A 17,389-nucleotide genomic window follows, 5' to 3' on the forward strand; every position below is an offset into this window, starting at 1 on the left:
AAGCTAACTAGGACACCAGCGCGACATCAACCCAGAGCATATCAGACTGCTCTTTCTCTACCACATCTCCGGATTCCTACCGCAAGCTCTGAACCTTTACACCGGATCATCGCAACTAGCTAGCTGCAATCCGAGTGGCTACTCCTGGCTAACGTCTCTGTCCCAAAACAAGCACCAGTTAGCCTTGAGCTAGCCTCGAGCTAAGCCCATCTCCCGACTAGCCGAAGAGGCCCAACAATACCTCTTTTGCCAATTGGCCTGGACCCTTTACTGCCGACACGGAGCCCCGCCGATCCATCACGACTGGTCCGCCGACATAATCGTCCGAGGTGGTTTCAACAGGCTTTTTCGTTGCGACATCGCCAAAGATCCATCTGCTGGCCAAGGCCCGCAAGCTTTCTGAAACGCTGTGTCTCCAGCTCACCTAGTGTACTAGAGCACCTGTAGCATACTCCTGGGCTACAATTACCCGGGCCCACTACCGGTCTGTCGATGTCACCGCATGAAGAGGAATAAACAGACTCACCCCATCGCGACGTCCCCCAAAGGTTAACTCTCTAGCCCTCGCTATCTCCCTGCTTGCTAATTCGGCCTGCTAACGGCTAGCTTGTCTAGCCCGGGCCTACGAACTGTTAGCTTGTTAGCACAGGCCTGCTAACCATCTGAATCACCGCATCCCAAACACTCTGAACCCATTTACTTTCTATCTCTTTTGGATTTTTATTTTGTTTATACCTTCCGTAAACCTGCCTCACCCACTGTGATACGGAATCGCTATTACTTTTAATTTTAATTTTATTTTATGACACAGTCAAGAACCTCCAGACGCTAACCAGCTAACTAGCTACAAGCTATTTAGTCATTGTTAGTTTTTTTAAACCTGGATAACACTCGCCAGCCCAGCTTCCTGCCCATCCACCGCTGCCCCTGGACACTGATCTCTTGGCTACATAGCTGACGCACGCTGGACTGTCCATTAATCACGGTACCCCATTCTGCTTGTTTGTTTATCTGTCGACCCAGTTGCCTAGTCAACGCCATTTTACCTGCTGTTTGTTGTGCTAGCTGATTAGCCTCGCCTACTGTTTTTAGCTAGCTTTCCCAATTCAACACCTGTGATTACTGTATGCCTCGCTGTATGTCTCTCTCAAATGTCAATATGCCTTGTATACTGTTGTTCAGGTTAGTTATCATTGTTTTAGTTCACAATGGAGCCCCTAGATCCACTCTGCATACCCCTGTTACCTCCTTTGTCCCACCCCCACACATGCGGTGACCTCACCCATTACAACCAGCATGTCCAGAGATACAACCTCTCTCATCATCACCCAGTGCCTGGGCTTACCTCCGCTGTACCCGCACCCCACCATACCCCTGTCTGCGCATTATGCCCTGAATATATTCTACCATGCCCAGAAACCTGCTCCTCTTATCCTCTGCCCCCAACGCTCTAGGCGACCAGTTTTGATAGCCTTTAGCCGCACCCTCATACTACTCCTTCTCTGTTCCGCGGGTGATGTGGAGGTAAACCCAGGCCCTGCATGTCCCCAGGTACCCTCATTTGTTGACTTCTGTGATCGAAAAGTCTTGGGTTTTATGCATGTCAACATCAGAAGCCTCCTCCCTAAGTTTGTTTTACTCACTGCTTTAGCACACTCTGCTAACCCTGATGTCCTTGCCGTGTCTGAATCCTGGCTCAGGAAGGCCACCAAAATTCAGAGATTTCCATACCTAACTATAACATCTTCCGTCAAGATAGAACTGCCAAAGGGGGCGGAGTCGCAGTCTACTGCAGAGATAGCCTGCAAAGTAATGTCATACTTTCCAGGTCCATACCCAAACAGTTTGAACTACTAATTTTGAAAATTACTCTCTCCAGAAACAAGTCTCTCACTGTTGCTGCCTGCTACCGACCCCCTCAGCTCCCAGCTGTGCCCTGGACACCATTTGTGAATTGATCGCCCCCATCTAGCTTCAGAGTTTGTTCTGTTAGGTGACCTAAACTGGGATATGCTTAACACCCCGGCAGTCCTACAATCTAAGCTAGATGCCCTCAATCTCACTCAAATCATCAAGGAACCCACCAGGTACAACCCTAACTCTGTAAACAAGGGCACCCTCATAGACGTCATCCTGACCAACTGGCCCTCCAAATATACCTCCGCTGTCTTCAACCAGGATCTCAGCGATCACTGCCTCATCGCCTGTATCCGCCACGGAGCCGCAGTCAAACGACCACCCCTCATCACTGTCAAACGTTCCCTAAAACACTTCTGTGAGCAGGCCTTTCTAATCGACCTGGCCCGGGTATCCTGGAAGGACATTGACCTCATCCCGTCAGTTGAGGATGCATGGTCATTCTTTAAAAGTAACTTCCTCACCATTTTAGATAAGCATGCTCCGTTCAAAAATGCAGAACCAAGAACAGATACAGCCCTTGGTTCACTCCAGACCTGACTGCCCTCGACCAGCACAAAAACATCCTGTGGCGGACTGCAATAGCATCGAATAGCACCCGTGATATGCAACTGTTCAGGGAAGTCAGGAACCAATACACGCAGTCAGTCAGGAAAGCTAAGGCCAGCTTCTTCAGGCAGAAGTTTGCATCCTGTAGCTCCAACTCCAAAAAGTTCTGGGACACTGTGAAGTCCATGGAGAACAAGAGCACCTCCTCCCAGCTGCCCACTGCACTGAGGCTAGGAAACACGGTCTCCACCGATAAATCCATGATTATCGAAAACTTCAATAAGGACTTCTCAACGGCTGGCCATGCCTTCCGCCTGGCTACTCCAACCTCGGCCAACAGCTCCGCCCCCCCGTAGTTCCTCACCCAAGCCTCTCCAGGTTCTCCTTTACCCAAATCCAGATAGCAGATGTTCTGAAAGAGATGCAAAACCTGGACCCGTACAAATCAGCTGGGCTTGACAATCTGGACCCGCTATTTCTGAAACTATCTGCCGCCATTGTCGCAACCCCTATTACCAGCCTGTTCAACCTCTCTTTCATATCGTCTGAGATCCCCAAGGATTGGAAAGCTGCCGCAGTCATCCCCCTCTTCAAAGGGGGAGACACCCTGGACCCAAACTGTTATAGACCTATATCCATCCTGCCCTGCCTATCTAAGGTCTTCGAAAGCCAAGTCAACAAACAGGTCACTGACCATCTCGAATCCCACCGTACCTTCTCCGCTGTGCAATCTGGTTTCCGAGCCGGTCACGGGTGCACCTCAGCCACACTCAAGGTACTAAACGATATCATAACCGCCATCGATAAAAGACAGTACATTTAACATTACATTTAAGTCATTTAGCAGACGCTCTTATCCAGAGCGACTTACAAATTGGTGCATTCACCTTATGACATCCAGTGGAACAGCCACTTTACAATAGTGCATCTAAATCTTTTAAGGGGGTGAGAAGGATTACTTTATCCTATCCTAGGTATTCCTTAAAGAGGTGGGGTTTCAGGTGTCTCCGGAAGGTGGTGATTGACTCCGCTGTCCTGGCGTCGTGAGGGAGTGTGTTCCACCATTGGGGAGCCAGAGCAGCGAACAGTTTTGACTGGGCTGAGCGGGAACTGTACTTCCTCAGTGGTAGGGAGGCGAGCAGGCCAGAGGTGGATGAACGCAGTGCCCTTGTTTGGGTGTAGGGCCTGATCAGAGCCTGGAGGTACTGAGGTGCCGTTCCCCTCACAGCTCCGTAGGCAAGCACCATGGTCTTGTAGCGGATGCGAGCTTCAACTGGAAGCCAGTGGAGAGAGCGGAGGAGCGGGGTGACGTGAGAGAACTTGGGAAGGTTGAACACCAGACGGGCTGCGGCGTTCTGGATGAGTTGTAGGGGTTTAATGGCACAGGCAGGGAGCCCAGCCAACAGCGAGTTGCAGTAATCCAGACGGGAGATGACAAGTGCCTGGATTAGGACCTGCGCCGCTTCCTGTGTGAGGCAGGGTCGTACTCTGCGGATGTTGTAGAGCATGAACCTACAGGAACGGGCCACCGACTTGATGTTAGTTGAGAACGACAGGGTGTTGTCCAGGATCACGCCAAGGTTCTTAGCGCTCTGGGAGGAGGACACAATGGAGTTGTCAACCGTGATGGCGAGATCATGGAACGGGCAGTCCTTCCCCGGGAGGAAGAGCAGCTCCGTCTTGCCGAGGTTCAGCTTGAGGTGGTGATCCGTCATCCACACTGATATGTCTGCCAGACATGCAGAGATGCGATTCACCACCTGGTCATCAGAAGGAGGAAAGGAGAAGATTAATTGTGTGTCGTCTGCATAGCAATGATAGGAGAGACCATGTGAGGTTATGACAGAGCCAAGTGACTTGGTGTATAGCGAGAATAGGAGAGGGCCTAGAACAGAGCCCTGGGGGACACCAGTGGTGAGAGCGCGTGGTGAGGAGACAGATTCTCGCCACGCCACCTGGTAGGAGCGACCTGTCAGGTAGGACGCAATCCAAGCGTGGGCCGCGCCGGAGATGCCCAACTCGGAGAGGGTGGAGAGGAGGATCTGATGGTTCACAGTATCGAAGGCAGCCGATAGGTCTAGAAGGATGAGAGCAGAGGAGAGAGAGTTAGCTTTAGCAGTGCGGAGCGCCTCCGTGATACAGAGAAGAGCAGTCTCAGTTGAATGACTAGTCTTGAAACCTGACTGATTTGGATCAAGAAGGTCATTCTGAGAGAGATAGCGGGAGAGCTGGCCAAGGACGGCACGTTCAAGAGTTTTGGAGAGAAAAGAAAGAAGGGATACTGGTCTGTAGTTGTTGACAGTACTGTGCAGCCGTCTTCATCGACCTCGCCAAGGCTTTCGACTCTGTCAATCACCATATTCTTATCGGCAGACTCAACAGCCTCGGTTTTTCGGATGACTGCCTTGCCTGGTTCACCAATTACTTTGCAGACAGAGTTCAGTGTGTCAAATCGGAGGGCATGCTGTCCGGCCCTCTGGCAGTCTCTATGGGGGTGCCACAGGGTTCAATTCTCGGGCCGACTCTTTTCTCTGTATATATCAATGATGTTTCTCTTGCTGCGGGCGATTCCCTGATCCACCTCTACGCAGACGACACCATTCTATATACTTTCGGCCCGTCATTGGACACTGTGCTATCAAACCTCCAAACGAGCTTCAATGCCATACAGCACTCCTTCCGTGGCCTCCAACTGCTCTTAAATCGAGTAAAACCAAATGCATGCTTTTCAAACGATCGCTGCCTGCACCCGCATGCCCGACTAACATCAACCCTGGATGGTTCCGACCTTGAATATGTGGACATCTATAAGTACCTAGGTGTCTGGCTAGACTGCAAACTCTCCTTCCAGACTCACATCAAACATCTCCAATCGAAAATCAAATCAAGAGTCGGCTTTCTATTCCGCAACAAAGCCTCCTTCACTCACGCTGCCAAACTTACCCTAGTAAAACTGACTATCCTACCGATCCTCGACTTCGGCGATGTCATCTACAAAATGGCTTCCAACACTCTACTCAGCAAACTGGATGCAGTCTATCACAGTGCCATCCGTTTTGTCACTAAAGCACCTTATACCACCCACCACTGCGACTTGTATGCTCTAGTCAGCTGGCCCCCACTACATATTCATTTACATTTACATTACATTTAAGTCATTTAGCAGACGCTCTTATCCAGAGCGACTTACAAATTGGTGCATTCACCTTATGACTTCAGGTCATCTACAAGTCCATGCTAGGTAAAGCTCCGCCTTATCTCAGTTCACTGGTCACGATGGCAACACCCATCCGTGGCACGCGCTCCAGCAGGTGTATCTCACTGATCATCCCTAAAGCCAACACCTCATTTGGCCGCCTTTCGTTCCAGTACTCTGCTGCCTGTGACTGGAACGAATTGCAAAAATCGCTGAAGTTGGAGACTTTTATCTCCCTCACCAACTTCAAACATCAGCTATCCGAGCAGCTAACCGATCGCTGGAGCTGTACATAGTCTATAGGTAAATAGCCCACCCATTTTCACCTACCTCATTCCCATACTGTTTTTATACTGTTTTTATTTATTTACTTTTCTGCTCTTTTGCACACCAATATCTCTACCTGTACATGACCATCTGATCATTTATCACTCCAGTGTTAATCTGCAAAATTGTATTATTCGCCTACCTCCTCATGCCTTTTGCACACATTGTATATAGACTGCCCATTTTTTCTACTGTGTTATTGACTTGCTAATTGTTTACTCCATGTGTAACTCTGTGTTGTCTGTTCACACTGCTATGCTTTATCTTGGCCAGGTTGCAGTTGCAAATGAGAACTTGTTCTCAACTAGCCTACCTGGTTAAATAAAGGTGAAATAAAAAAAATGTTACAAAATTTAAAAAAACAATGGAAATGTAGATGGTCCCCTAAGGGTATGAAATACTTTGGTATTCTGATGACCCCCAGCTAAGGGGATATTGTCGGAGAAAATATGAAATCCTTACTTTTAAAATGATGAACGACTTTGCTAGATGGTAAAACATATATATTTTATTATGGGTTCAAATGAACTTATTGTCAGGGATTTCCTCCTCTTCTTTCGAAGAGGAGAGGCGAAAAGGATCAGAGGACCAATATGCAGGGTGGTAAGTGTCCATGGTTCTTTTAATACGTAAATGTACACATGAACACTACAAAACAATAAACATGGAAAACCTAAACAGTCCTATCTGGTGCAAAGACAGAGACAGGAACAAGGACAATCACCCACAAAACCCAACACCAAACAGGCTTCATAAATATGGTTCCCAATCAGAGACAATGACGAACACCTGCCTCTGATTGAGAACCATATCAGGCCAAACATAGAACTAGACAAACTAGACATGTAACATAGAATGCCCACACAGCTCACACCCTGACCAACCAGAACATAGAAACATACAAAGCAAACTATGGTCAGGGTGTGACACTTATATTGCAGATTCTTACTTTAAAGATATTGACAGGCATGAGCTATACGTTCTCAGGGGTAACTGTTTAGGTAACACCGTTTAGGAATTAAGAAACTTCAGGCTCCCCCAGTGAAAATTGGATTTGGTCTTTCTAATTTGAAATGGTACTATTGCATTTACATTTACATGTTTTTAGCAGACACTCTTACAGTATTAATTCCATACATTTTCATACTGGTCCTGCTTCAGAATCAAACCCACAACCCTCATGTTGCAAGCACCATCATCTACCAACTGAGCTACACAGGACAGCACTGGGCTAACAATGTCAAAGATTTCAGTATGTTGTTGCCAAGTTTAAGGGAAGGTCTAAACCAGGCTGCTTCCAGATGGAGTTGGTTGTTTGTGGGGGAGTCACCCCACTGTTACAAACACCAGAACCTTTTGGGGTAAACTGTACAGAGCAGGAGGTTAGGACTTTTATAAATTGTTTAGGACCCTCTGCGGCACAATAAGCATATCTTAATTGGGGGTGAATCCATATTTTGGGACAGTGGCAATATGTAAAGATCAATTGTCTTTTGGATCTATTTGATGGGAGTACTAAGAAATTCTTAAGCTTTGCCCAGATTTCTGTTAAGTATACTCTGCCACAGAATCAATATTTGAGACACCTGCAAAGTTTTTTGTCAAAATGGCTGGGAAGCCCACCTTGCCAATGGAAGGTTCTCTAACATCAGGTACTGTATGTACAGTGCAGGGTCCCTCAGGGCAGTTGCCTTGGGCTGTTACTCTTCTCTATTTTTTACAAATGATTTACCACTGGTCTTACACAAAGCTTGAATGACTATGTATGTGGATGATTCCCCACACTACATGTCAGCACCCAAAACCAGTGAGCTCACAGACATTCTAAATAAGATGTTACAGTTAGTATCAGAATGGGTGATAAATAGTAAACTGGCCTTAAATACATCTAAAACTAAAAGCATTTTATTTGGTTCAAAATATTCTCTAAGACCTAAACCTCAACTGCAGTGGTGCATAAAAGGTGTGACCATTGAACAAGTTGAGGAAGCTAAACTCCTAGGTACAGTATAACATTGGATGGTCAATTATCATGGTCAACTCATAATGACATAGTTGTTGTTAAGATGGGAAGGAGTATGTCTGCTATAAAAAAAAAATCTGTTTTGTTTTTACACACAAATCAACTGTTCAAGTTGAGACACCTGCAGGATCAGCGTGTCCCCTGCGGGACGGTCAAGCTAACGTAGCATGAGGTTGTAAGTAACATGAACATTTCCCATTACATAGACATATCTGATATGGACAGAAAGCTGAAATTATTGTTAATCTAACTGCACTGTCCAATCTACAGTAGCTATTACAGTGAAATAATACCATTCTATTGTTTGAGGAGAGTGCACAATTATGAACTTGAAAATGTATTCATAAACCAATTAGGAACATTTGGGCAGTCTTGATACAATATTTTTAACAGATATGCAATGGTTCATTGGATCAGTCTATAACTGTGCACATACACTGCTGCCATCTAATGGCCAAAATCGAAATTGCTCCTGGGCTGGAGTAATATATTATGGCCTTTCTCTTGCTGCCAGCTCTTTCTTTTACCATATCTAATGTGTTATATTCTCCCAAATTAATTTCAAATTTCCACAAACTTCAAAGTGTTTCCTTTCAAATGGTATCAAGAATATGCATTTCCTTGCGTCAGGTCCTGAGCAACAGGCAGTTAGTTAGATTTGGGTTTGTCATTTTAGGTGAAAATTGAACAAAATGGGCAGATCCTTAACAGGTTGGCTCTGGTCTTGTCCCATCTTATTACTGTCTGGTAATATGGTCAAGTGGAGCAAAGAAAGACCTAGCAAAGCTGCAAGTGGCTCAAAACAGAGCAGCACACATTGCTCTTAAATGCACATGCAGAACTAACATCACCACTTCCGGTTGAACGCGGCACGAGGAAGAGCTTGGTTTTGTTGTTTTGAAAAAGTGTGTTGTTTGTTGTTTTGAAAGTGTATTGGAAATTTCTTAGTAGCTAGCTAACTTCTTAGTTTGGGTCCCGCAATGCAGTTGGCATCAGTTGCTGGGACTGCTAGTTTCTGTCCAGTGATCCTGCTGACTAAGGATGGGTCTGAGGAGGTATTTGCTGTTTCAGCTAGCCTAGCTGCTAGCTAGCTGCTTATCAAGCTAGCTGGGTTTTCTTGAGGGCTTGAAAGCAGCCTGCAACGCGGTTAGCCATTGTGGCTGGGACAGCGGATTGTGGCTGTCTAGATCCCTGCTGTTTGTTGTTTTCAATATTCCATATGACCTGCCCTGTCTGGAGCCGCAAGGAGTAACACTGTAACCTATGTTGCTAGCTACCTTGACAAAGACCAAAGCCGGCGGGAGTATCATTGAGGACAGTGGTGTCTCTCTATCACACATGAAAGATCTTTTAAACAAACAAAAATTGTTCTACAAGCAGTTGTTACAACAACAAGAAAATAGCTTCAAGTGTTTTGTCCAAATACTAGTCGATTCAACTAATAAAAGAATGGACGACCTGACCAGAGAGGTACAGGACCTGAAGAACAGTTTGAAGTTCTCCCAGAGTCAGCTCAATGAGTTGAAACAGGAGAATGGCAAGATGACAGCAATCTGTAAGTCATTGAGAGACATCAGTTGTGTGTGTGAATCCATGATGACAATGACGGATAAATATTGAGGGACAATCAAGGTTGGAGCAACATGGCTGTGGACTGAATTGCAGAATTTCCACATTAGACCTGGACGGAGTCCGAGGACAAAGTGAAGTAAATGATCTCTGATAAACTGAAGATGGACCACAAGAAGATTGAGGTGGAGCACTCACACAGGACTGGAAAACCCACCACCGGCCCAGGTGACAGGCCCAGGCCGATAGTTGTCAAGTTCCTGATTTTCAAGGACAAGGTAGCTGTTCTGGAAAGAGCCAAGAACTTGAGAGGAACGTATATCATCCTTGATGAGGAAAATCCTGAAGCTGTGTGCCAGAGGAGGAAAGAGCTGTGCACCAGAGGAGGAAAAAACTGATTCCAGCCATGGAAGCTGACAGAGCGCGTGAGGACATTGCTTACATCCGCTATGACAGTCTCATTGTCCATCCTCCCTCCCAGAAGCCTGGAGGGGATGAGAGAGCCAATCCTATGGGTTCATAGCTTTAACCCTGCAGCACATACATACACAACAATTGATTAATGGACTGCTGAATGTATTTTTTTTTTATCTTGCTTTGTTTGCTCCTTTCAGTATTATGTCTATCTCTGATAAGCTACCCAGGAAAGGGCTAAAAATAGCTCATATTAATATATGTAGCCTTCTGGAATGGGTGGCCAGTAATAAACTGGTCCTGAACATCTCTGAGGATTGGATTTGGTATTAGACCTCAGCTGAATATGGTAATGAATGGTGTGGCTGCTGAGCAAGTTGAGGAGACTAAATTACTTGGCGTTACTTTAGATTGTAAACTGTCATGGTCAAAACATATCGATTCAGTGGTTGTAAAGATGGGGAGAGGTCTGTCCGTAATAAATGGATGCTCTGCTTTTTTGACACCACACTCCAAAAGTTCAGCAGGTTCAAGTTTTGTCTAATTCGATTATTCTCCAGTCATGTGGTCCAGTGCTGCAAGGAAATACCTAGTTAAGCTGCAGCTGGCCCAGAACAGAGAGGCACGCCTTGCTATTCGTTGTAGTCAGAAGGTTGATATAAATACTATGCATGCCAGTCTCTCTTGGCTATGAGTTGAGGAGAGACTGACTGCAATCACTTATTTTTATAAGAAACATTAATGTGTTGAAAATCCCAAATTGTATGCATAATCAATTTACACACAGCTCTGACACACACACTTAAAGCACCAGACATGCCACCAGGGGTCTTTTTACAGTCCCCAAATCCAAAACAAATTCAAGATAGCATTTTATATAGAGCCATTATTGCAACTCCGTTCCTGTCACGCCCTGACCTTAGAGATCCTTTTTATTCTCTATGTTTGGTTAGGTCAGGGTGTGACTCGGGTGGGAAAGTCTATGTTTTCTATTTCTTATATGTCCCAATCAGGGAAGGCAGCTGTCTATCGTTGTCTCTGATTGGGGATCACATATAAGTTGTCATTTTCCTTTTGGGTTTTGTGGGATCTTGTTTTCTGTTTAGTGTTTCTGCCTGACAGAACTGTGCGCTTTTGTTTTTTGTCTGTTATTTTTTGGTGTCATCAGTAAAATTACAATGTACGCCTACCACGCTGCCCCTTGGTCCACTCATTTCGACCGGGAAATAAACAGCAAACCTGTTTGCTCTAATAAACAGACTAAAAAAACAGATAAAGCAACACCTCATGGTACAACGCCTTTTAAAAGACATGTAGTTCTATCTTTGAGCTGTTCTTGCCTATTAATATTCTGTATTACGTGATGTTTCATGTTTTGTGTGGACGCCAGGATGTATGCCAGTCTTTCCTGGTTGAGGATTGACTAGAGACTTCTCTTCTAGTTTTCATGAGAAATATTACTGTGATGAAAATTCCAGATTGTCTGCATAATCAAATAACTTTCTGCTCAGAGACCCATACATACACCACAAGATATGCCACCTGGGGTCTCTTCACAGTTCCCAAGTCCAAAACGAATTCACAGCAACACACTGTACTATACAGAGCCATGATTGCATGGAACTCCCTTCCATCTCCAATTATCCAAGCGAACAGCAAAATGACTTTAAAAAACGGATAAAAAAAATTTCAAAGACTCAAGCCACCCTAGTCATAGACCGTTCTCTCTGCTACAACACGGCAAGCGGTACCGGAAGCGCCAAGTCTAGGTCCAAAAGGCTTCTTAACAGCTTCTACCCCATAGCCATAAGACTCCTAAACAGCTAATCAAAGGGCTACCCAGACCCCTCTTTTACGCTGTTGCTACTCTCTGTTTATTATCTATGCATAGTCACTTTAACTCTACCTACATTTACATAAACTAAACAAGAAACGTCCTCTCACTGTCAACTGTGTTTATTTTCAGCAAACTTAAAAGGTGTACATATTTGTATGAACATAACCAGATTCAACAACTGAGACATAAACTGAACATGTTCCACAGACATGTGTAACGGTTGTTGGTGGACGAAGGTGAGGACCAAAGCGCAGCGTGGTAAGTGTTCATGATTATTTAATAGAACAGAACATTGAATGACAAAAACAACAAGAGAACGAAATGAAACCGAAACAGTTCTGTCTGGTGCAGACAGGTCCCAGATGTGTTCAATGGGATTGAGATCTGGGCTCTTCGCTAGCCATGGCAGAACACTGACATTTCTGTCTTGCAGGAAATCACACACAGAACGAGCAGCATGGCTGGTGGCATTGTCATGCTGGAGGGTCATATCAGGATGAGCCCGCAGGAAGGGTACCACATGAGGGAGGAGGATGTCTTCCCTGTAACGCATAGCGTTGAGATTGCCTGCAATGACAGCGAGCTCAGTCCGATGAGGCTGTGACTCACCGCCCTAGACCATGACGGACCCTCTAACTCCAAATCGATCCCGCTCCAGAGTACAGGCCTCAGTGTAACGCTCATTCCTTCAACGATAAACACGGATCCAACCATCACCCCTGGTTAGACAAAACCGTGACTCGTCAGTGAAGCACTTTTTGCCAGTTCTGTCTGGTCCAGCGACGGTGGGTTTGTGCCCATAGGTGACGTTGTTGCTGGTGATGTTTGGTGAGGACCTGCCTTACAACAGGCCTACAAGCCCTCAGTACAGCCTCTCTCAGCCTACTATGGACAGTGTGAGCACTGATGGAGGGATTGTGAGTTCCTGGTGTAACTCGGGCAGTTGTTGTTGCCATCCTGTACCTTTCCCACGGGTATGCAGGTGTTGTTACACGTGGTCTGTCACTTCGAGGACAATCAGCTGTCCGTCCTGTCTCCCTGTAGCTCTGTCTTAGGCGTCTCACAGTACAGACATTGCAATTTATTGCCCTGGCCACATCTGCAGTCCTCGTGCCTCCTTGCAGCATGCCTACACAGATGAGCAGGAACCCTGGGCATCTGTCTTTTGGTGTTTTTCAGATTCAGTAGAAGGCCTCTTTAGTGTCCTAAGTTTTCATAACTGTGACTTTAATTAACTGCCATCTGTAAGCTATTAGCGTCTTAACGACCGTTCCACAGGTGCAAGTTCATTTTTGTGAATGGTTCATTGAACAAGCATGGGAAACAGTGTTTAAACCCTTTTAGAATGAAGATCTGTGAAGTTGTTTGGATTTTTACGAATGATCTTTGAAAGACAGGGTCCTGAAAAAGGGGCATTTATTTTTTTGCTGACTTTATTACCTCAACTAGCAGAGCTAGAGCAGTGTTTGTCAGACAATGAGACATCCCAAAATAATAGTGTAGAGTCCGAATGGTTTGACCTACAAACTTTTATGACCACTCTATGGAAAGGGGAGACTTTCATGAACACAATGGTGTGTTTTTCTCTACCACTCCAACAAGTGTCAGGGGACTCGTCTGAAGTCAGTATTGTTGATGTGCCAGCTGTAACACAGCAAAATGGGGAATAAGTCAAGGGATATTAATACTTTCTGAAGGCACTCTAGATGGCACTGGACACCACAAAGGTTACATAAGCTGAAGTTATTACCAGAGGATAGCTGTTGGAGATGCAATGATGACGTTGCCTCCATTACACAGCCAGGATTTCCTCTAGGATTTGTCCTGTGCTTAGTTCTATTCAGTTTCTTTTTATCCTAAAAAACACTCCCTGGTCTTTGCTGATGACAACCATACACATAACATGATGCAGCTACCACCATGCTTGAAAATATGAAGAGTGGTAATGAATGATGTGTTGTTGGATTTGCCCCAAACATAACACTTTGAATTCGGGACATAAAGTTAATTTCTTTACCACATGTTTTGCAGTTTTACTTTAGTGCCTTGTTGCAAACAAGATGCCGTTTTTGGAATATTTTTTATTCTGTACATGCTCCCTTCTTTTCACTCTATCATTTAGGTTATTATTATGGTGTAATAACGACAATGCTGTTGATCCATCCTCAGTTTTCTCCTATCACAGCCATTAAACTCTGTAACTGTTTTAAAGTCACCAATCGCCTCATGGTGAAATCCCTCAGCCCGTTCCTTCCTCTCAACTGAGAGGAACTCTGAGAGCAACTCTCAACTGAGTTAGGAAGGACACCTGTATCTGTCACGATTGTCGTAAGAACATTCGGACCAAAGCGCAGCGTCATATGGGTTTCCACATATCTATTGACGTGAAACGCACAAAACAATAAAAAGCAAATGATACGTGAAGCTATGGAGTGCTCACAGGCAACTACACATAAACAAAATCACACAAAACACAGTGGGGAAATGGCTGCCTAAATATGATCCCCAATCAGAGACGACGATAAACAGCTGCCTCTGATTGGGAACCATACCAGGCCAACATAGAAATAAACACCCTAGATTACCCACCCTAGTCACACCCCGACCTAACCAAAGTAGAGAATAAAAAGGATCTATATGGTCAGGGCGTGACGGTACCCCCCCACCCCAAAGGGGAGAGTCCGGGTGGGCATCTGACGTTGGTGGCGGCTCCGGTGCGGGGCGAAGTACCCACTCAGCTCGCGAATCCGCCAGCATCGGTGACAGGACGAAGAACCCGCTTATCCCGCGGATCCAGCCATGGACCCGGGCTGAACACTGTGCCTGGACTGGACCTCGGTGCAGAGGAAGGCTCCTGCCATGGCGCGGGACTGGAAACCGGGTCTAGACTGGAGATCGGTGTAGAGGAAGGCTCCGGCCATGGAGCTGGGTTGACCTTCGAGCCTGGACTGACTCCGCGTCTCTAATTGGGGATCAAACTAGACGATTTTCAATATATTTTGGGCACCTTTATTGCTTTGTCTAATGGACCTTAAAGGTAAAAATGTATACAACTGAAGTCCATTTCTATTGTGGTGTAACTGTGAATAATATTTAAAATATTCGTTATCTGTGTTGTTTTTGGTATGTATGTTATATTTTGGGGGTTTTATGTTATTATTTTTATATTATTAATTTTTGGTCTATTTAATGATTTTTGATATCCTAAACTTTTTGATATCCTTGTATGGACATTATTGTGTTTGTCACGCCCTATCTTTTCATTGGAAAATCCTAACAGAGAGAGAGAGAGAGAGAACATCTTCCAGATAGTGAATGTCAGTCCTCATCGTGTTGAGCTTCACCTTCACTACTTCTCTTAATTTACAGCCCCATAGATGTCAAATCAAGCTGCTGATAGGAGGAGGGGGCAGCAGGAGAATGGAAGAGATAACAGGAAAATTGTGTTTTGTCAAGACACCAGCTGGGCAGATTTATTGCACATGTATTGAGTTGCATTTCATGTTTAACTCTCACTTTCACTTAGCTCTGTAAAGTTTTATTTTGACTTTAGACGACTTCTACTATTTCTGTCCCCACCCCCATCCTTTTCTCCCCCCGATCCGGTATACTTTTACCAGTTCCCCTTTAACAATACATTCATGCAGGCTATACTTCTATGAGAATATATTGTCCCCACTCCCCCTTTACCCATACAAAGCCATATGTTGGGAATCAAGACCATATGGATTTTGGTCTCGTAAATGTTGGTACTTTCCCCTCTGCTACCATATGTAGCCAACAGAATATTCATAGATCACTCCCTCTCGACAACGCAGTGTAGCCATATGAATGCACAGGCCATCTGGCTGGGGTGTTTTCGAAAATACTAAATCTCTCCCTATCCCAGTCTGCTGTCCACACTTGCTTCACGATGTCCACCATTGTTCATGTACCCTAGAAAGCGAAGGTAACTGAACTAAATTACTATCGCCCAGTAGCGATAGTAGTTAAGGATGATATCACCTCCACCTTAGGTGACACCCTAGACCCACTGCAATTTGCATACCACCCCAATAGATTCACAGATGACACAATCACCATCGCACTGCACACTGCCCTATCCCATCTGGATAAGAGGAATACCTATGTAAGAATGTAGTTCATTGATTACAGCTCAGCCAATCAACACCATAGTGCCCTCCAAGCTCATCATTAAGCTTGGGGCCTTGGGTCTGAACCCCGCCCTGTGTAACTGGGTCCTGGACTTCCTGACGGGCCACCCCCAAGTGGTGAAGGTAGGCAAAAACACGTCCACTTCACTGATCCTCGATACATGGGCCCCACAAGGGTGTGTGCTCAGACCCTCCTGTACTCACTGTTCACCAATGACTGCATGACCATCCACATCTCCAACTCAATCATCAAGTTTTCAGACAACACAACAGAGGTGGGCCTGATTACCAAAACCGATGAGACAGCCTACAGGGCCCTGGGGGAGTGGTGCCACGAAAATAACCTCTCCCTATACGTCAACAAAACGAAGGAGCTGATCGTGGACTTCAGGAGACAGCAGAGGGAGCATGCCCCTGTCCATATCAACGGGGCCGTAGTGGAGAAGGTGAAAAGCTTCAAGTTCCTCGGCGTACACATCACTGACAATCCAAAATGTTCCACCCACAGACAGTGTGGTGAAGAAGGCGCAACAACGCCTCTTCAACCTCAGGAGGCTGAATAAATGTGGCTTGGGCCCTAAGACCCTCACAAACCTTTACAGGTGCACCATTGAGATCATCCTGTCGGGCTGTATCACCGTCTGGTACAGAAACTGCATTGTCCATAACCGCAGGGCTCTACAGAGGGTGGTGCTGTCTGCCCAATGCATCACCGGGGGCACACTGCTTGTCCTCTAGGACATCTACAGCACTCGGTGTCACAGGAAGGCCAAAAAGATCCTCAAGGACATCAGCCACCCGAGCCATGGCCTATTCCCCCCACTACCGTCCAGAAGGAGGTGCATCAACGCTGGGACTGAATAACAGCTTCTATCTCAAGGTCATCACTGTTAAATAGTCACCATTACCTTGCCCAGAACTTTCGTCATAGTCACAAGCCGGCTACCACCTGGTTACTCAAAACTGCACCTTAGATGCTGCTGCCTATGTACATAGTGTAACGCTCCGGGTGTCGTGGGTGTGGAGTCAGACGCAGGAAACATAGAGTGCGATGCTGTGCTCTTTAATGCACAAAACGCAACACATGGTGCTCACAACCAAAATGCACGACCAGGAACAAACATGTTCCTCTACTACAAGACAGAAGGTCACAATAATTAATCCCGCACAAAGAACCAGGCGGGCTGGCTGACTAATAAAGCCTCACTAATTATACCCAACTCAAAACAGGTGTACTCAATAAACACATAAGGAGGGGGAGGAAAGAATCAGTGGCAGCTAGTAGGACGACGACGACGACCACCACCCGAACGGGAACGGGAGCCACCTTCGGTCGGAGTCGTGACACATAGACATGAAACACTGGTCACTTTAATAATCTTTGCATATTAATGCAAATGAAT

At 45.7% G+C, this 17,389-nt stretch overlaps 1 protein-coding gene across 1 annotated transcript in view; it reads right to left on the reverse strand.

Annotated features, from left to right (window-relative positions):
- Positions 1-3,421: 3,421 nt before the first annotated feature.
- Positions 3,422-17,389, reverse strand: part of LOC127906203 (uncharacterized) — a 373,245-nt gene continuing 359,277 nt past the window's right edge. Inside the window, exon 2 of the mRNA XM_052457457.1 lies at positions 3,422-4,645. Within this exon, the coding sequence (XP_052313417.1) occupies positions 3,432-4,181 (750 nt within the window). The 5' untranslated portion in view covers positions 4,182-4,645 and the 3' untranslated portion in view covers positions 3,422-3,431. The remainder of the gene's footprint in view (positions 4,646-17,389) is intronic.

Source organism: Oncorhynchus keta, chromosome 11 (genome assembly GCF_023373465.1).
Source record: "Oncorhynchus keta strain PuntledgeMale-10-30-2019 chromosome 11, Oket_V2, whole genome shotgun sequence".
Classification (NCBI taxonomy): Eukaryota; Metazoa; Chordata; class Actinopteri; order Salmoniformes; family Salmonidae; genus Oncorhynchus; species Oncorhynchus keta.